At 36.5% G+C, this 21,008-nt stretch overlaps 1 protein-coding gene across 1 annotated transcript; it reads right to left on the bottom strand.

The window, feature by feature from the left end:
- Positions 1-1,644: 1,644 nt before the first annotated feature.
- LOC149143528 (uncharacterized) lies at positions 1,645-5,306 on the bottom strand. Its single transcript, XM_089448104.1, has 2 exons — positions 2,693-5,306; positions 1,645-2,582 (listed from the first exon to the last, which is right to left on the bottom strand). The coding sequence occupies exons 1-2, from the start codon at positions 5,256-5,258 to the stop codon at positions 2,221-2,223; spliced, it is 2,928 nt and encodes a 975-aa protein (XP_089304230.1). The 5' UTR covers positions 5,259-5,306; the 3' UTR covers positions 1,645-2,220.
- Positions 5,307-21,008: the final 15,702 nt, after the last annotated feature.

Raw genomic sequence — 21,008 nt, 5'->3', positions numbered from 1 at the left:
TTTTTCAAATTGATTTGATACAAAATTAAAATAATAATTATTAAATAACAAATAATATTATTTTTTATATTTTGGGTATGGAGTATCTTTAAAACTGTTTATGTTTGGTTAAGAGCTATTTTTCCTAGAATGTAAGGAATATGTTAACTATCCAAGACAAAGTCTTCACTTTACTGATGTGTGGTTTTCCTTGAATAAATAAAGGTGATGGGTAAACTTACATTTGCTAATAACAACTAGAGATAATAGTGAAAGCACTTGCCTAGAGATAATAGTGAAAGCACTTGCCCCTTACAGACACTTGGTTTTCCTTAAATAAAGGTGATGGGTCAACCTGCATTTGCTGATCGCAGTCAAACATAATAGTTGTCCCCCTGCTAATTCGACCACTGAATTATGATAGATTTTCCCATTGTAAAAAAAAACTTTAATTTTTATATTTATTACTATTAAACATATTTACTTTTTCACATTTATTTATTTTTCATATTTACTTGATTTTAGATTTTATAAAATCAATAATAAATATGAAATAACAAATAACATCCAAAACATCTTTCATACATAACTAACTTGCAAAAGAATTATGAACTATAACTGAAAATAGGGTTGTCCTTCTGCAATATGGCAATCAATATGCATTCTGGTTTGAGGCACCCCTGAGGGACTTTACTCTGACTATAACACTGATTATATCTCATTCAGAAACACAAAATTAACACACACAAACCATAAGAGCAACTGTTTTTTTTTATCACACAAACTTGATTCTTACAATAATCCCAGTGAGGGATATTTCAACATTTTTCGACTAACAACTCACCCAAAATAACTTCACATACACACCCAATCTAAATTCAACTTTTCTCAAAATATAACTTAAAAACTCAGTTAATTTGACTCAATTAACTGACTCTACAAATTTAACAAAAATCTTACATTCTAAAATAATTAGAATTCCCACCCTTCTAACTTTCAAACTAACATTCTCGATTCCCTTCTCTAGCTAAGGCATCAGATATCAATTACAATTCCCCACTCTTCTAACTTTCAAACTAACATTCTCAATTCCCTTCTCCAAACTAACATTCTCGATTCCCTTCTCTAGCTAAGGCATCAGATGTCATATACTCTGTATCATTTGTGTTAACAGTTACTTTGCTATCATTCTCATGACAAGCCTCAGCATGCCCATAAGTTTCTCCAGTTATGCATTTTTATAATACCAATAGGTTCTCTTAGTGCCTACCGAAGTCCATGGGTTACAAATTAAGTGGCTGCGCTAGTATATTTATGCATAACACCATGGCCTTAATATTTGTGTCTGTGAAATCTTTTTATAAAGTTAATCGTACGCATGAAATAGATAACTATTGGAGATAGATAGATTTAAGGTAGACAGGCGGCTCTTTGTCTTTTTTCCGTAGTCGACGGAATAAAATTTTATCCAATCCACACATTGCAATTTTATGAAGATCCTTCTTACTTCACAAAAACCCAACCCATTCACAGTTTTAAGCAATAATATCTTACTTCATAAAAACCCATTCACAATTTTAATCAATAATATCGCTATTAGACTTAAAAGATACCCATTCACAATTTTAAGCAATAATATCGCTATTAGATCTAAAAGATGTCTTGGGAGAGTATTACAACTGCTAGAGGTGAAATCGCTCGTCAGAATGGAAATATCACAATCTTGATAATAAGCTCCAGCCTCCCTAACAAATATGACTAAGCAGCTTTATATAAGTTTTTACTCTCAGAAAGCCAAGCCAACCAATTTCTTGGAAGTACCAAAAAAATTTCCAAGATTGTGGTCCAGTAGTTAGTATCTAATTTTGGATAATTCTAGATAAGATTAGGTAGGTTGAAAAACTATTATAAATCAATCTGATTTTTTTGGAAGAAAAAAAAATTCTAATTCTGGATAAGACTATGTAAGTTGGAAAACTACTCCAATATAGTCCAGTAGTTAGGTATGGACATTTCACCCTACATCTCTTGTATCTACTTTTGGATAAGACTATGTAAGTTAGAAAACTATTATAAACCTGATCACTTTGGAAGAAAAAAAAATAAAAAAATCTAATCGTAGATAAGACTATGTAGGTTGGAAAACTAATCTAGACCTGATTTCTTTGGAAAAAAAAAACTTTGCAGGAAAAGTAAAAGATAAAAAAATTACAGTTGTTGTGTCAAGCTCTCATAACATCTTCATATGGACTGCAACATCTCTAGCACTTGTCTCATGGATGGCCGCCGATTTGGTAAGTTGCTTGTACACATTAACCCAACTCGCAACATACACAGCATTTGCTCTCTACAACGACTACTACCATCTTCAGCTTGTAGAATTCGGCAGTCCAATATCCCCTCCTGCTCCTCCTGCTGCAGAACCACTCCCCACTCCTCCCGCTCTCTGCTCATTATTTTGTTGCGGATCCATCTCACGATGTCAAGACTTATTCCATATTCCATTTCGCCTGTCGCTGTCTTTCCAGTTACAAGCTCCAGAATGACCACCCCAAAGCTGTAGACATCACTCTTTTCGTTCACCTTCATTCCCATGCAGTACTCTGCACATCAATACCAATACCAATACTTATATTGTTGGATCAATCAATATTACTTGAATTGCATCTAAGAAAAAAAACTTGGTTTTTCGGAATAGCACAACATACTTTACCTGGAGCAATGTAACCATGAGAACCGGTGAAACCAGAAATTGTCAAACCATCCCCTCCAGAATTTAACCTATGATGATGAGGTAATATTCTCTTGGCTACACCAAAATCGGCAATCTTGGCTTCAAACTCCGAGTCCAGCAATATATTACTCGATTTCACATCTCTATGCAATATTGGAGGACTACAATCGTTATGCAAATAGAACAGCCCACGAGCTACACCAACTACAATCTTTTGTCGCACTGGCCACTCCAATAGTGTGCCCATGGATTCTGATCCTCCATGAAGGCACTCGAACAGACTTCCATTTTGTATGTACTCAAATACCAATAACTTGAAATCCGATTCTGCATTTGTGATACAACACAGGAGCTTTAAGATGTTGGCATGTCTGATCAAACCCAGGGTCTCAACCTCTGCTTCAAATTCTTTTTTGTTTTTCATAATCTTCTTCACAGCCACCTCCTGCCCGTTCTGCAGAGTGACCTTGTACACTTTTCCAGACCCTCCAGACCCAATCACATTCTCCTCCGTCAACTGCTGGAGGATGTATCCCTCGCTCAGTTCCACGCCATAGTGAAAATATGTCACTTCCCATCCCAACGTTGAGCTGGTTGGCTTTCCCACAAACAAAGTTCTCACTCTACTATTGGTAATAAAACACAAAAACAATATAATTGCCATGGCTAGCATCAGAATTGAGACTAAAATTATAGGCAAATAATGATGTAAATCTCTCTTCTTTGAAGAACATAATCTTGACCTATACTGGAAAGCCAGATCACCACATAGGTCTGGATTGCCAAGAAAGCTATCTTTATAGGCCAAACCCTTGAAAATGCTTGGAATTGAGCCTGACAAGTGGTTGTCAGATACATTGAATGTGCCTAACCTCAGTTGCCCCAATTCAGGAGGAATTCCCCCCACAAGTAGATTGTTTGACAAGTCTAGACTCTCTAAATTTGACACAGAGCCTAACCATGCCGGGATTTCCCCCTTTAACCGGTTGTTGGCAAGATTGAGTATAGTAAGCTGTCCCAACGAGATATTCCCTTTTGGAATTTCCCCAGACAGCAAATTGTGATCAAGCTGGATGCAGTTGACTGAACGAAAGCGTAAAAGCTCGTCAGGAAGAACCCCCCACAGTCCATTATTGCTTGCACTAAAGTTATCGAGATTCCTCAGCTGCCCGATATTTGGAGGAATGATTCCACTGAACCGATTGTTGGACATCTCTAAACGTTTCAGCTCCTTTGCTCCACCAATCTCTGCGGGAATGTGGCCTTCAAGCATATTTGTATAAATCTTAAATTCTACAAGTATTTGAGAGCTCCATAACGCCAAAGGAACCTCACCACTTAGCTGATTTTGATAGAGATGTGCGTATTGCAGACTGTTGCAAGAGTCTAAGGATTCCAAACTCCCATTGAAATTGTTTGAAAATATAACCAACGCATAAAGACTTCTTCCCTTGCATAGATTTCTAGGCAGCGGACCACTGAGATTATTTTCTGAAACATCAAGAAGCCAAAGAAGAGAATGTGTACCCAAATCCGGTGGCAACAACCCAGTAAGCTTATTACCTGTAAGATCCAAGGTTGTCAAATTAGCAAGCATTCCTAGCTGTGGAGGGACAGACCCCGTGAGGCTGTTCTCCCACAAAGCGAGGTTAACCAAATGACTCAGATTTGCAATTGTTTCAGGAATCCTTCCATTCAGCTGATTACTTGAAAAGTCCAAAAGACGCATGCTGCTCAGCTGGCCAATATTGTCCGGTATTTGTCCAGACAGCCGGTTTTGCCATAGTTCGAGTTGTGTCATCTTGCTCAACCTCATCAAACTGACCGGGATATTACCCCACAAATGATTCTCAGAAAGATCCAAGCTCTCCAGTTCCGTTAAATTACCCAACGAAGAAGGAATTTTCCCTTCCAGACTGCAGTTTTGCAGCCATAGCTGCAGCAGGTGCGTCAAATTGCCAAGAAAAGCAGGAATTGATCCAGACAAGTGATTACTATTGAGAGACAGTTTCTCCAATTTGGGTAACATGCCGAAGCCTTGAGGAATATCTCCAGAGAAATTGTTATCGTCCAAGTACAAATTGCGCAACTCACCTAATTCATGGATGTGATGCGGCAACTTTCCGCCGAACAGGTTGGATGACAAATCCAACGTCTTCAGATGCTTGCAAGCCAACAATCCATCGGGGAATGGACCTTCGAAGTGGTTGGATGGTAGTCTCAAATCCGTCAGATTTTGAAGGGCGCATATAGCAGAAGTCAAGCGTCCCGTAATGGAAGTGTGGGAGAGATTAACTTTTGTAACGACATTGAATGGAATATTACAAGATACTCCAATCCAACCACACGGAGTTTCATCAGAGGAATTCCAGTTGCTCAAAACATTATGTTTGTCACTCCAATCCCTCTCTTTTATACGAAGGAGTATTTTTCCTTCGTCAGAGATGGCATTGCAGTGCAGCACAAGTAGGCAGAGAGTGAACCAGAGGTGGAGAGCTCTCAGCAATTTGGGTGGGAAGGACAGGAAGAAGCCTGAGGGAGCCATGGTTGCTGGGTATTTGGGTGAGGTTTGGCTTCTTATGCCAGTGCTAGATTCTGCCGTCCATTACACGATTAAAGGAAGAAAGGTCCACCTCTACTTATTTGTGCGTATTTAACCTATCTTCTCCGTATCCTTGCAATTTTATCGGATGTCTCCGTAGTGACTCACCTCGTTCATTTAACTTTGTTACCATGAAAAGCAGACAACTGAACTGGAGTCAACTCAGTGTATGTGTATGTGTGGCTATGCGATAATACTGATTTAATCGCCATCCGGGGGTAGGAATTTCAAATCTCAATCACCCATAAAATCTGGAGGTTTACACCACTTTAGGTCCCGTTCTAATCATATTAATAAAAGAGGTTTACTTAAAAAATTTGACTGGGGCAAATCACTCCGTGACGGGCGTGAAATTCCATCCTGATTCGCCATGGAAACAATGAATCTTGAGTGCTCCTGACTTAGCTTCTATGGAGTTGTAAAGTTATTGAATAACATTGACTAAAAAATATTTCCACACAGACCATCCTAAAGTTGAAAAGTTTTTATAAAGAGGATGGGTAGAAGGAAATAAAATTATAAGGTACATGGAGCATTAAAGTTATTTATTCATTTATGTAACATTGCAATAGGTTCATCAAATCTTATTTTTAAAGAAATGATAAACGAAAATATAATTAAAATATGTTAGTTATAAAGTTAGTTATTAATATAACAAGTTAATCAAATTGTATAAACTTCCTAATTTCTTAAAAAGTAAATGGTTGAAATTAAAAAGATTATATGCTTTAGATATTTCAGATTTAAAATCATTAAAAATATATATTTTTAAACTATTTTGTTTGGTTAATTTTATTAAAATGAATTATTATAACAAAATAATTCAATGTTTTATTCCTAATTTATAAGTCTTATGGTTTTGTATATTATAATTGATTAATAAATTTACATATTTTTATAAATTTAATAATTTAATTTAATTTTATAAATAAATAAAAAAATTGTACACTATCTAATTCGATTATAATTTTAAATTACAATTAAATTATTAATATTATTATTATTATAATAAAAATATTAAAACTATAAATTTAAATTATATTTTTAATTTTTTTAATTTTCATTATTATTCAAAGAGTTATTTTATAGGTGGTTTCATTTATCCGGTAAAAAATTAGATGTTGTTGATCACCTACTAGTATATTAGTTTGACCAGAATTCATGAACTTTTAAAAGTTTAAGCATAACTAGAGTATTTATATCAATACTATAATATCAAAAATGAAAAGTAAACATTTAGTCGCAAGTGTTGGAAGATGTCACTAGAGATGGATCTTTAGCACTCAAACCTAGACAATCATGAGAAGCAGGTCCACATTTAAAATGGAGCTCAATGTGAGCCAACCTCGCATCGATCTTTGATTTCGCTACGCCTGCTTTAGCCTCGGTCGGTCTTCATAATTAATGTTTTATCTCTTCAAATATATGTGATGGTAAATACAAGACATTTTCTTCATTTCAACTTCAAAAAAGAGGGAAATTTGAATTTCTAAATTTGAATATTTGGCTCCAAGAATATCAAGTCGGCCCTCCAAGTGTTCAAGTTGGACCAAATTATAGAGGCAACCATTTGACCTCCTAGAAGACTATATAAAGGCTTTGACCTCCTCCTTAAAACCAATTTCAAATCTCTCATTCTCATTTGTTCAGATGTGAAGCATTAGGCCAAGATTCATTTATGGATAGACCAAGTTTATAGGCATACCTAATTATCTAAGGGAGACCAAGTTCATGGCAGAACATTTTTTTTTAAGCAGACCACATATTTGAGGAAGGTTGAAATTTTGTGTGGTAGAGTTGACTGAAATTTCTAAGGCTACTTATTTATGTTTGACAACGTTTGACCTAGTTTTGGTTATGGTCAAGTATGACCTTGTTTTGATTGAAGGAGAGAAGATTGCATATCTTGTTGAACTAAATAATTTCTCTAAGAATGGGTTGTTGGGTTTTTCCGCCAAGTGGGTTTTTCTAGGGAAAAATACTTGTGTCTTTTGTTTGGCTATCTCTTTTATGATCCTACTAGCATTTTTTCTTCTATTGTTGGTATCTTTTGTGTAATTGCTTTATGATGAATGCAAACAAAATAAATATTATCATAAGAAACCATAAGAAGTAATTATCATGTTAGAATACCTTTGAAAAATCAACATGGTATCAGAGATGGTTAAAGAGAAACCACTAAAGGGACTTCAAAAAGAGACAAGTTTATATCCCTGTCTAAGAAGCATCTCTACCCTAGCTCTACTTGTGTCTAAACTAGGTATGAAGGAGGATTGAAGTCCTAGTTTGAATTATGGTTGTGATTAAAAGGATGTCCTCATCCAATGTCTAGTTATGGATTTAAGAAGGACTGAATCCCTAAGCATGAAATTTTAAGTATGGACAAGAATCTCGTGACAACATTGCAGGTAGATCTCCACGTGGATTAGGCCTTAGTATTAGTAGGCCTTAGTGCGAGTAGGCCTAGAAGGAGCCAAGAGAGGCCTCAGTCTAAGTTTTAAACCTTAAAATTATAGCCTTAGTCTATTTATTGCAGGGTCGAAGGACCTCGGGATTAGGCCACAAAAGATACCTAAGCCCAAAGTGCCTCAATCAATAGAAAACTTAGCAAAATTGTCCTCTGCTAAAGCTTGTTTGCAAAAGATCATTAATGACTTTAAATTCAAAATTTGGAGAACAAGACACATGATCAAAGGGAAATTGTTTTAAAGAAGTATGAAAACTAAATAAATGGTTCTGACTAAGAAGTAGACTTGTTAATCATAGACAATAGAAGTGGAGAAAGAACTATGGAAATAACAAGGGAAACAAGGATTCATCATTGCAAGTAGATCTCTGCATGGATTAGTCCTTATTGTGAATACGCCTAGAAGGAGCTAAGAGAGGCCCCAGTCTGAGTTTTAAACCTTAAAATTATAGCCTTAGTCTATTTATTACAGGGTCGATGGGCCTTGGGATTAGGCCACAAAAGATACCTAAGCCCAAAGTGCCTCAGTCAATAGAAAAATTAGCAATTTGTTCTTTGTTAAAGCTTGTTTGCAAAATATCACTAATGACTTTAAATTCAAAATTTGAGAACAAGACACATGATCAAAGGGAAATTGCTTGAAAGAAGTAGGAAAAATAAATTAATGGTTCTAATTAAGAAGTAGACTTGTTGATCATAAACAATACAAGTGGAAAAAGAACTATGGAATAGAAAGGGAAACAAGGATTCATAAATGGTTTTGGTAGTAAGCCTCAAAAGCAATGGAAGGAATACATGATTGAAGGAAAATGTAATGAACAAATAAGCTATTTAGAGCATGTGATTTTTAGGCTACTCGATGCAAAAGAGGAAAGGAAGTATGTTTTACAAGAACGGTCAAAGAGGAGTGAGTTTTTAGCATCATAGAAGCTCGTTTACTATCAATAAATGGATGTATAGGATTCATCAACTAATCTATAGCCTCATAAAGTAGTGAAATCATCACAAGTTTGAATATGGATTATGGTTGAAATAAGAACTAAATGCAAGATAAGGCTTGCCGAGATTGTAAGGTATGTGTTCAAAAGTAGAAGTATTGCTTTGAAGTTGCATACTTTAATGCTATATACCTTATATGATTGAACTATTATATGGTAGATCTTTCCTTAAAGTATTTTAGAAATGATAAGTTTGATTTGATTCAAAAAATTTACTCTAGAAGTACAGAAAACTAAGAAGAAGAGTTATAAAACTTGTGCTATGATACCTTCTTAGAAAATATGATAGTCCTAGGGTTTGTAAACCCTAGGTAAATATTAAAGATATGATTAAGAAAGCCCTAGGGTTTGTGGAAAAAACCCTAAACCCAAAGTATTGAGAGATGAAGATTATGTTGAATGAAGAAACCTTATCTCATGCAAGGAATGAAAGGAAACATGGTTGATGATGAGGGAAAAGATGAAGAGTTTATAGATAAATTTCTATGATTTTTGCAAAGAAGACAAGGATCACGACGGAGCTAACAAATTCCCTTCAATTATCAAAGATAAGTACTTCATATCGCTCTCTTCATTTATTATTATTATTAATTTTCTATTAGTTAGCTTCATCTCTTTGTTTCTTTTGTTGGGTTATAATTGTTCTTCCATGGCTTCCTAATTATGTTTGTAGGTACATTGTCAATGCAGCCAAGACTTTGGCAGCAAGAAGAAGCATCAGGAAGAATAGAGTAAATTTCATGGCAAAAGGATTCTCTTAGCAAGAATAATTTGCATTCAAGAGGGAGAAATAGTACCATTCCATATGACCGAAGGAGCTTCTAGTGTAGAGGGAGCATACTGTTAGGACAACAAGTCTAGAAGAAATATGTATATGTAAATTGTGTCGAGACTTGAACGGAAGCCAATGTTTACTTCCAGGGGATCTAGAGTTCCTAGTATGTAGCAGATGGCAACATAGAGAAGTACAAAGAAATATTCATAAAAAAATATCCTAGTAAGAGGGAGAAGACTATGTTAAGACATTTTCTCGAAATTGTCAGAAGGACTCACATGAAAAAGGGAGTATCAGTGGCAAGAGGATTTTTTTCCATGATAGAGGGAGCAGTCAAGCCCTAAGAAACTAGTCAGGGTGGATAAAAAGTAGCCATCATAATGGATCCAATGAAGGGAGTTGGTCAGTTTATGGTTGATCCAATGCATGCGACATGTGTCTAAAATGATGAAGTATAGTTGTAGGGATATATAGATTCATATTGGGTAGAGAGTGTTGAAGACAGGAAAGAACATCAAGATGATGATTCGATTTGGACTCTTTTTTGGTAGGAAGCAAACATTTGTCACACTTAGGACTGCAAAGGAAAAATATATTGTAGCTAGTTTGGCAAGTTGTGAAGCAGTGTAGTCTAGGTAGCTACTCATAAGATTAGTTGTTTAGTTGTAGGAGACGATCATGATGACAGGTCAAAGCACATTGAGATCTATTACCAAGACATGGTACAAAAGGGAGCAATAAGGCTCCAATGAATTTATATAGACAAGCATGATGTTGACATTATCACAAAGTCTCTATCCTAGGGTGAGGTTTGTACACTTAAAGGAAAATCTTAGATTAGTTGAGAATGCTTCCCTCAGTAGGAGGGAGTGTTGATGTTGTAGCATTAAGGTGAAAACATTCTCCCAAGGTTAGGATATTGATAGTTCAAATATATTGACTAGGGGCCATGTAATGTGGCTACGGAGAATGGCCCAAAGAGCATCAAGGACTGAAGTGCTCCCTCAGTCATGGGTTACTTGACCATATTTCCAAGGGTTACTTAACTAGTGGGTTGAGTGAGTTCCTTATAGCATTGGGATAGAGAGTTACCATTCAAATAACATGCATGAATGGGAATAGCCCAAGGTTTCACCATAGGCCATAGGTGTTGACCATGTTCCAAGTGAAAACTTAGATAATTGGTGAACTGCTCCAAGTGACAACCTGTTGAGCATGATGCTGATGCAGGATACTTTCCACATGTAGTGGATGATACATCAACATAGCTAGTTCATTCTACCTTTCTTAGAGAAGTTTTTCAACAAGAGAACATCTAAAAAGGTCAGTACGAATATCTCCCTAGCTAAGAGGGAGTGTTGAATTTTATAGGTATGGTCTGTCTTCATAATTAATATTTTATCCCTTTAAATATATGTGATAGTAAATACAAGACATGTTCTTCATGCCGACTTCAAAAGATAGGGAATTTTGAATTTCTAAATTTGATTTTTTTTCTCTAAGAGTATCAAGTTAGCCCTCCAAGTGTTCAAGTCAACCTAGCTCATAGAGGCACCCATTCCATCTGCTAGAAGACGATATAATGGATTTAACCTCCTCCTCAAAATCAATTTCAGATCTCTCATTCTCTTATATTCACACTTGAAGCAACATACCAAGCTTCTTTTATGGGAAAACCGAGTTTATGGGTAGACCTAATTATCTGAGGTAGACCGAGTTCATGGCAGACCAAATTTTTTGAGGTAGAATAGATCTCTGAGGGAAGGCCAAAATTCTTTGTAGCAAAGTGGATAGAAATTCCTAAGGCTATTTATTTATGTTTGATTAGGTTTGACCCATTTTTTGTTAGGGACAAGTCTAGCCTTGTTTTGATTGAAAAATATCATATTGTATCTCTTGTTGAAACAAATAATTTCTCTAAGAAAGGGTTGTTGGGTTCCCCCCCAAGTGGATTTTCATAGGGTAATATACTTGTGTATTTTGTTTGACTAACTCTTTAAAGATCCTACTAGCATTTTTAATTCTACTATTGAGATATTTTGTGTAATTGATTTAGGATGAATGTGAACACAAGAAATATTGTCATAAGAAATCATAAGAAGTAATTATTAGATTAGAAGACCTTTGAAAAATTAACAACTTTCCCTCTTTCATAGGCATAAATATGCATTTGGGTAGATGAATTAACACACTAGACAACTGGACAAACCATAAATTATCTTATTACTCCAAGAAAGAAATTTACAAGGAAATTACAACACGAGCTTTTTGTATCTCAATCTCTGTTTCTCCAAATCCTTCCTGAGAAATTATCCAAGGTCTCCCCTTTATACATAATAATTTTCAAAAATAAAATATCCTAACAAAAACAATCATATAGGACATCTATTCAAGTGACCTAAAACTAACTCACAACTTTCCAGACACTTGATACCTTTACACAGGGCCACTTGGCCATAAGACCAATTTCATCAAAACAAAATGCTAGCTAAGTTTTCTTAGGTTCTTATAAAATCCAAAAAAATGTAATTACATAAAATCCCCTATTTCTAATTTGTATAATTTTACAGTTACATATGAAGGAATTATCCCATGTTGAAAGGATTTTATGAGTCCCCTCCTTTTGGGCCTAGGAAAAATGATTTTTCTTATGGTTGATGCTCCTACATCATACTCCCTAGGTTGAAATTTTTCATGGCCTCCTCCTCATGAGCCTTTAACTTATGTCTTCCTCCTAGATCCCACACCTGATGTTGAAATTTCCCACTTACTCATATGCATAGCTAGTTTCTTGCTACCCTTCTAAGATCCCATACCTTATTGTGCAACTTCCCATTTATCCATTGGTGCAACTATTTCTTCTTTCTCATATGGTTAATGAAATCCCTCGCATTCATCCATGTGTTATAGTTTAATACCTCCTTTTCTCCATTTTACCATGACTCAGGTACCTCCTTCATCACCATCCTCCATTTCTCCAATTCGGTGGCTATCCCATTCTTTTGCTGGATCAAACCTTTGGTACCACTTATTTCCAACAAGGTCTTTAAAATATTTATCTCATTATATGGTTCCCATTCTTCATTGTAGAAGTTTGACTACCTTTCCCATGGTTTTTATATGGAAAGTAGATCTCCATATTATACATATATAATGGATCTATTGTAGTAATCTCTCAATTTATCAATTACTGGTTGTCCTCTATCATTTCCCTCAACAAAATACACCATTTTATCAATTCCATATCGTTGGTTATCCCTCAAAACAAGACTTGGATCCATACTTTTGTGATGAAAATAAAATAAATTTCATTTTCATGAGACATACTTGTCTTATACTTCTCTTCTTATCCCTCTTCTGAAAACACCTATTGTCCCTCTTCCATAACCACAAGTCTTTTGATCAACATAATGCTTTTAATTTTTTATCATATTAGGTTCATCCTGCTCCTTAGATGCATTATTTGTGAAGTCTTCATTTCCATATTCTTCACCCTCTTGATTCCCCAGAGCATACTTAAGAATGTGTAGGCCAAGCTTCTCTACTTTTAAAGCTAATTTCCCAATTACAAATTTGTCAGCTTGTAAAGTCCACTACACATTAATAACCTTGGGACTACATAGAATACACAAATTCTTCTTCCACTACCATTTTGAAGGGGAAAACGCAACTTCAAAATCTAGGTTTCTGCCTTGCCCTTCCATGTTCTTTAAGGCATTTTCTTCATGCACTAATGATGTTCATTGATACCTAGTTTCTTCAAGTTTTCTATTATAAGATGCCTTCATTAGCGGTTGAAGCTCCTTCAATACAACCTTCAACCCTTCTCCCTAAAATAAGATGTCATTCTTATGAGACAATTTCATCTCATCCTCATCTTCCTCTTCCTTTGATGGAAGCTCTCATCGTTATTGGCCTACATATTTGTCCACAATCTCAAAATCCTCCCATCCAAGTAGTTATATGTTTTTGAGTGACTAGCCTCCTTATGCTTCTTTCGTTCACCCTTTGCACAATCTCCTTGTAGTTTGGCTGAATATTCTTTCATGGCCTTTAATAACATTATAATGGAATGATGCTTCTCCCTTTTAGTGAGGATGTCTAAATCACTTTTTGATCTGATTGAATCATTATATTTTTTTCATCCATCTCGATGCATTTGGAGTGCAAAAAGTGGAGGAATCAACTCACGGGGTTGCTTTTACCCGCAGGAACTAGTTTGGCGAAATAGGATTTGAAACATTTCAGGAGAATTTTTAGGCATCAAACAACATTTTTCGGGGTAAAATATTTCTTCTCTAGTGCGGAAAATTTTCATGATATTATACACACAAAGAAGTTTCCAACAATGTAAGAAGCACATCAATCGAAGTTTGTATGCAAAAGTTATACCACTCAAAATTTGACCTTCCTATTTCACACCTATAGTTCGGGAGGATGCCACGTTAGGCCCCATTATTCATGGAAAATGGGCTAGCCATTTGTTTGTGATGTAAAATACTCTAGCAGACTCTATTTTTTAACTCTAGCTAAGAGTTGATGTAGTCAAACTTAAACACTAGTAAGCTATCGGGCTCTGTTATAACTGAGCCACTAGGAGGAAGAGGCATTCCATTCTTTTGAGAGAATTTGTTCCATGGTTGAGAAAAGATAGCCAAGAGAGATAGGAGGTAGAGCACACAGGAAGGGTCTGTGCAATATATCATCCCACAAGCCACAAGCATTACCTCTTCATATCTGCATCCATATTTCCGGACACATAGAGAGAGCGAAGCAGCCTCACCTTCTAGCTGGGTTTTCTTCCGAAAGGTTTTCCCAGATAGCATATCTTGTGCCTTATGTGTGTGTGTGAGCTTATTTTTTCATTCTCTAATTTTTTGCATTATTTTCATTCGTATGCATGTACTAATTATACTTAAATCTACGGACGTTAAAGTTTAATAAAACTGTAATAGTGTAAAATTTCAGCATTTTAATATATTATTATCATATCTTTTGTGACAAACTGTCCATTGGAATATCCATATCAGTTTACGGATCAGTTTTTCTCTCTATTATAAAAATTGTTGAGAGTTTTTCTTCACCTTAATTACCATCTTCAACTATCATCTCTGTGTTGTTGATTCTCATCACTGTGGGGTTGCTTTCCCACTAGGATGTCTTCCTAACAAGTTCATAATCTAGTACAGTCTCAGTGACCGCTTTATAGTCTTCCACAATCCATTGGAATGAGTTCTCCTTCTCTAATCCCACTCCATCTTTTGAGGAATGAAGTTCTTCCTTGGATCCATCTTCTTGGCTTTTTCCTCCCTTAAATAGGTAGGCATACTTTGCTTGTCTATGGTCATGTTTATCTAATTCCTCCACTCTGATATATGCTTTCTCCATCATGATGGAAGCATCAAATGACTATCCATTAACTACAAGACCTACATTCACACACAACTCATTTGTTTTAAAAAGATAAGACTCTACTGCCTCATTTGATGCCTCCTTAACTAGTTCTTCCTATTGGTCTTTTATGGGACAGTCCCTTAGTGTCTTGTCAACATCCACATCATCCTCTCTTTCTCCAAGGATTGATTCCTTCTTTGGTTCACCACAATGAAATATTGAGCTTCTCCTTTAGCTCAATTATTTCTTCGTCAATTTCATCTTGACTCATGCCATTTTCCTTGGCATTCTTCTCCCTTCTTCTATGGCTTCTCTTAGAAACTTGACTATGGCCATCAATATCCATCTTCCTTCCTCCTTTGCAGGATTCCTCTCACTTACTGTGAGCTGCAATCAAGCCCCTATAACAAGTCTTCCCCATCACTTGTTACCTAATACCTCACCTGCTTCTCCTCAACCTAGGCTATTGTTATTCCTCTAGTTCCCTCCTATGGAACCTCTTAAGCACTCCTTACTTTTCTATGGTGTCTACACTTTTTCTTATTTCTTGATAACATCTCTTGTTCTCTCCTCTGGAGGACTTCCAACCTTAGTTGGAACACTTCTATGCTTTTGTATCCTTTCTACTACAAGGGTCTTGCCATGACATTTAAGAACATTACTAGTTCCCTACTACACATTTCATTGTTGTAGTCAATGTCTTCCTCTGCAGCTTATACCTGCAAGGGTTAACTTCCCGCTAAATGTTTAGAAAATCTTCGGCAAAATCACATAAACCATCTTTTGTCGACGCGCTTTGAACCAACCAGTGTGGTTCATCGTCAGGACAAGCTGAAGAACCAATCCGGCTTAGCTGATTAAATAGAGTGTGCAGACACTCGAACGGCTATATTGCCAACGGCTAATTTTGACCTAAGGATCCTAGTCAAACCCTTAATTTAATTATTAATATTCCTATAAATAGCTAAACCCGGTAAATAAAAGAATTCAATTGTTAATTTAAATAAATGTATATGTATATCTAAAATTAAATATAATTCAGTGTTAAGATAATTCATTGGTTAATTTGAGTATATTAAATAATATAATATCCATATTTATTAAATATAATGGTCATTATATCTCGTATAATAGTCCAAATTTATTAATTAATCTATAATTATTATTATTCTAATATTATTTAGATACAAATAAATGGTATTAAAATACTCTTACTCTTAGAATTTAGTTACATTAGGTAATTGAGTGTTCATTTAATAATAATTAATTAATTATTTGTTCTTTAAATTAAACCATTCTTATTTATTATTTAAATATAATGGACCATAAGTTATATACACGAATACAGGTTTATTAAATAAACTATATTTCCTTAATAATTTATAATTCCAATATTATTAAAAAATAAATAGTATTATTATTCTTAGAATTTAGATGCATTAGGTAAATACCATAATTGAGGGTTGTCAAAGTCCATTTCTATTAATAATAGTATAACTCATCTTCTTGGTTTATCATATATCTATTTATAATACTTTCTTATTTATACTTTAAACCTAATGGTCATTATATCTCCTCTTATAATTAAATTATTAATTTATATTCATTAAATAATCAATATTTATTCAATCATCTGTTATTAAAGTTCATTAGGTAAATATATTATTACTTAAAAGGTCCAAAAAGGTTTTTTAGATATTAGATAAAGGGAATTTTAATTCTAAAGGTATAGTAGAATTAAATATAAATGCATAACTAATTGAAATTATGGAAACAAAAGATCTAATCTAATTATAATATACCCAATAGTATCATAAACGGGATAAGGTTAATACAATAATTAGCCCGAAATTAATTAATAACTTATTAACAAATCAAACACTCCATAATAGTAGGACTAACCCGCCAAAAACGAAACTTAAGGAGAGGGAAGACAGAAACCCTAAGACCTAACAAAAGGGGAATGAGGAGGCTAGGAAGATAAGGCTGGGAGCCAACAACTGCTAATATTCCAGCCATCATCCCTATTAAGATTGATCGGCCTTTTCTCAATCTCCAGGGCCTCTCTAAATTTGCGATGGTGAAACTGCGCAACTTTGGCAATGACTTGAGCCTCCTCTATACAAACATGATGCAAAGTCTTCCCTGCATGCTCAGCCAGGGCTGAGGACTTGGTCCTACCATGTCTCAAGTCAGCCGAATGCTCGCTAATCCGTTGATTGATAGAGCGACCAGTCTCACCAATATAAGGGGTCCCACAGGAACAGGGAATGACATAGACGCCCTTCATGTCCTTAGGGTCAATCGGGTCTTTCACAGACCTGAGGGAGCCACGGATAGTGTTGAGAGGTCTAAAAGTCGCGGGCACATCGTATTTCCTCAGAATCCTCGCAATCCTGTCCGTGGTCCCCTGGACGTAAGGAAGGTTCACACCCATGATATGATCTTTAGGAACCCTTCGGATTGAAGGCTCCTTCTTGGCCCTGAGGAAGGCTTTTTGACCGAGGTGCCTATTGTAACCATTCTTCTCAAAGACATCTAGGAGATGAGCCTTCTCCGTTTCCAGGCTCTCCTCATCCGAAATTCTTACAGCTCGGGTGGCAAGCGTGCTAAGGAGCCCTAACTTCTGAGCGGGGAAATGATGCGAAGAAGCATGTAAGTATTGCTCAGTATGCATCTTCTTTCTAAACACCTGATGAGAAAAGGAACCATCCACCTTCTTAGAGATGAGAACATCCAAGAACGGAAGACGACCATTATCTTCTTTTTCCATCGTGAATTTAATGGCGGTGGATTGGTTATTAAGGTGACAGAAGAAACGATCCAGCTCGTCAGGACCATGAGGCCAGACAACACCAGTGTCATCAACGAATCTTTTCTAAAGCTTTGGTAAGAGACGCGAGGAGGCCAAAGCCTTAGAATCAAACTCCTCCATGAAGAGATTGGTGATGACAGGGGACAAGGGGGAGCCCATGGCCACTCCGCAAGTTTGCTCATAGAATTCTCCCTCGAAGCTGAAAAAGGTAGAGGTAAGGCAAAGCTCAACTAACTTAGCCGTATCAGGGTCAGTTAGCTTATTAATTACCTTCATGGCCTCAGGGTCAGTTAGCTTATTAATTACCTTCATGGCCCCATATTTCTTCATCTTGTCCTGATGATGAACCACACTGGTTGGTTCGAAACGCGTCGACAAAAGATGGTTTATGTGATTTTGCCAAATATTTTCTAAACATTGTTATGGATCACAGAAGTCTAAATTCCTTAATAATTTCCCGCTAAATCTTAACAAATTTTTTAGAATGCAAAATTTTGTGATTCATAATGTTATGGAGAGAATCCTTCCCAAGTCATTGCAAGGATTGACCACTTCCATCACTAGAAGTTTAGTGAGGCAATTGGAATTGAAAAAAGGTTTATCTCGCTGAATAGGGTTGATGGGTGGAAGATTAACAGTTGTTGGATCCCATCTCTTTTTCCCTAAGTTAGTTCCTTTCTCCCTCTCCTTTATTTCCCGGTGGTGTTCTCCGTTTATTTTTCCTCATTATTTTGTTTTAATTAAGTTTTTTAATTAATTAATTTTTTATTTTTATTTTTATTTTCATTGAAATAACAATATTTTTTAATATTACTTGTTCATGAAATTAGAAATGATTATTATCAAAATAATAATAACCTATTATTATAAACAATATTTTATTAAAATTAAGAATAAATATAGTAATCCCCCACCCCAGAGAGTTTCACGTCTCCTCCCACGTTACCTCTCCTAGGGTTGAGAGTTTGGCTGGCTCACCCACACCCTGTTGGTCCTTATGGTCGAGCGACTACGTTCCTTATGGTCTTTAGGCCTTACGGCACCTTGATTTATTCCCCTCAAAGAGCTCTGCTCAGTCAGATAAGGCCCGGGGACGCTGGCTCCCGCAGGCAGAGGCCCAACGAATGTCAGATGCAAAGCTCCGCACCTCATTAAGATCATATTGGCATACTCCCCTAGAAAAGAAGGAGCAGACCCCATCGAAGACGAGAGTAGGGTACAACAAGGCCATTTCCGTCCACCTTCTCACAGAGCCGTACGTGGACGTTACCGCTCATACAGCTTCCAGCCGGCAGTCAGCCCCTACAATAAATAAAGAAATGTGTGTGTGAATGAATCGACGAAAAATCAATCGAAGAGTGACATGAATTTGGTTCTTCAGCAGTAGCATGGGAGGAGCATCCCTGTCACAAAAAAGGAGTAGGTAGAAGGGAGCTTCGTGACATCCGTCTGTGATTGATCCAGATAGCTCAATTTTGCTTGCTAATAATAACGAATCAAACAGGGGCTAATGCTAGTGCCAGTGCTAGTGCCAATGCCAATAACTCAGCTCAGTTTTGTGGGGAAATATCGATCGAAAGTTAGCTTACTTACCGGGTGAAATTGAGGTAGGTTCGGGAATAGATTTCAGGCGGGCGGTAAGGTCCTGCCCTTCTTTAGAAGGGAAAGGTACTATGATTTATTCCCCCCAAAGAGTGAGAAGGGTTGGGTTGGTCCTTTCAGGCAGTAAGGTCCTGAAAGGTGAAAGGTAAGGAGAACCTTACCTATATTTATTACTGCCCATTCTCTATTAGTCGTAAAGGGGGACTAAGCTGATCAGAGCTAACTCAGGACCAGTCAGTAATGACTCGTATCATTTCGGTAACTAGAGATAGAATGGATAAAGAAATGATTGACAGAATAGATACGGGAATGATTTCATCATGATAGAAATATCACTTTTCATGGCCAAAAGAGGATATTTGGAGGATGCGTTAGCAGGCTCGACCAAATTCCAGAGGATGCGTAAGCATGCTCGACTAACAGGAGAGGATGCCCCCGGCAGGGTGAGTAAGCGAAATCTCGACTAAAAGGCCGCCATCGCTCTCAATATAAGGAGAGGAAAAAAGGTACGAAGTTTCTTTCCCACTGAGGGGAAGGAAGATGGAAAGATCTAACGGGAACCCTATGAACCCTTATTATATACGTAATTACGTATAATAAAGTCAGAGATAAGACAAAAAATGTTGCTATTATATATGTAATTACGCTCTCGAATCCAGTCATTCATTATATATGTCATTACGTAATGAAGGATATATGTCCCTTTCATTCATGATCCAATCATGAATGAGATATGTGTGTCCGTCATTCTTTATATATGTCATTATGCCTTAGCAAATTATGCCTTAGCAGACAACGCATATATTATATATGTCATTATGCATGGTCACTTTAGCCAACCTTCTAGCAGCAGTAACTGATCCTAAGAGAGAGCTCTTTTGCTAGCTGTTAATGGGTCCGTCATATTATATACGCTTAAGTGGTCACTCATTTTCATTGATCACAGTATGTGTAGGGGGAGGGGTAATCTTGGTTAGCAAGACATAGCTCGGCGAATACGGGAATTTGTGTATATGTTTCCAGCCAAGTCAAGTAGGTAAGTGAGGCCTTACCTAGAGAGATAGATCTTTCCTTACCTTATCCTTCCTTATCTTATAGCCTTACCTTACTTATAGGGCCTTTAGGACCTTATAGAATAGATAGACCTTAAAGGTTAGGACCTTACCTTAAGACCTTACTTTCAACCTTCTTTATAGGATAGAACAGGACCTTAGCTGTTCTTAGCTGTTCAATGATGTTTGCCGAGGTACGTTTGCCAAGTGACTTGGGTTGTTCCTATATGTGTCTGGAATAGTGCTTATCGCCGAGCTCAATTCTAAAGGTCAGAGTTTCTTATTGCCGATCTTAACCTTTTATAAGAAACAGAGCAATCTATTCTAGGTAATTGGGGATAGCTTAAACCATGAAAAGATTAGCATCTGGAAGATGATCATCCACTACTCCACCTGTCTCCCTGCCTTTGTGATAACGTTACCTTACCTGCCTTACTATGAATGGTAAACCGTACAGTCTGGCTGGATGCGCTGAACCTGATATTTTGAGCTAGGGCCCCAACCCGGGCCTTACTGTAACGAATACCCACTGCCTTAGTTCGCACGATCGATAAGGAATAAGGAGAGACAGGCCTTAGAACGGTAAGACC

Source organism: Pinus tabuliformis, chromosome X, assembly GCF_031772625.1.
Source record: "Pinus tabuliformis cultivar Carrire ecotype Pingquan chromosome X, CPIR1, whole genome shotgun sequence".
Taxonomy (NCBI): Eukaryota; Viridiplantae; Streptophyta; class Pinopsida; order Pinales; family Pinaceae; genus Pinus; species Pinus tabuliformis.
Note: the sequence above shows the minus strand (reverse complement) of the source record. Positions and strands in the feature narration are given on the sequence as shown.

Bases quoted from the DNA above. Each gene is read 5' to 3' on its own strand.
- LOC149143528 (XM_089448104.1), bottom strand. From the start codon at position 5,258: ATGGCTCCCTCAGGCTTCTTCCTGTCCTTCCCACCCAAATTGCTGAGA. The intron at 2,583-2,692 runs GTAAAGTATGTT...ATTGATGTGCAG, and splicing joins TCATGGTTACATTGCTCCAG to AGTACTGCATGGGAATGAAG.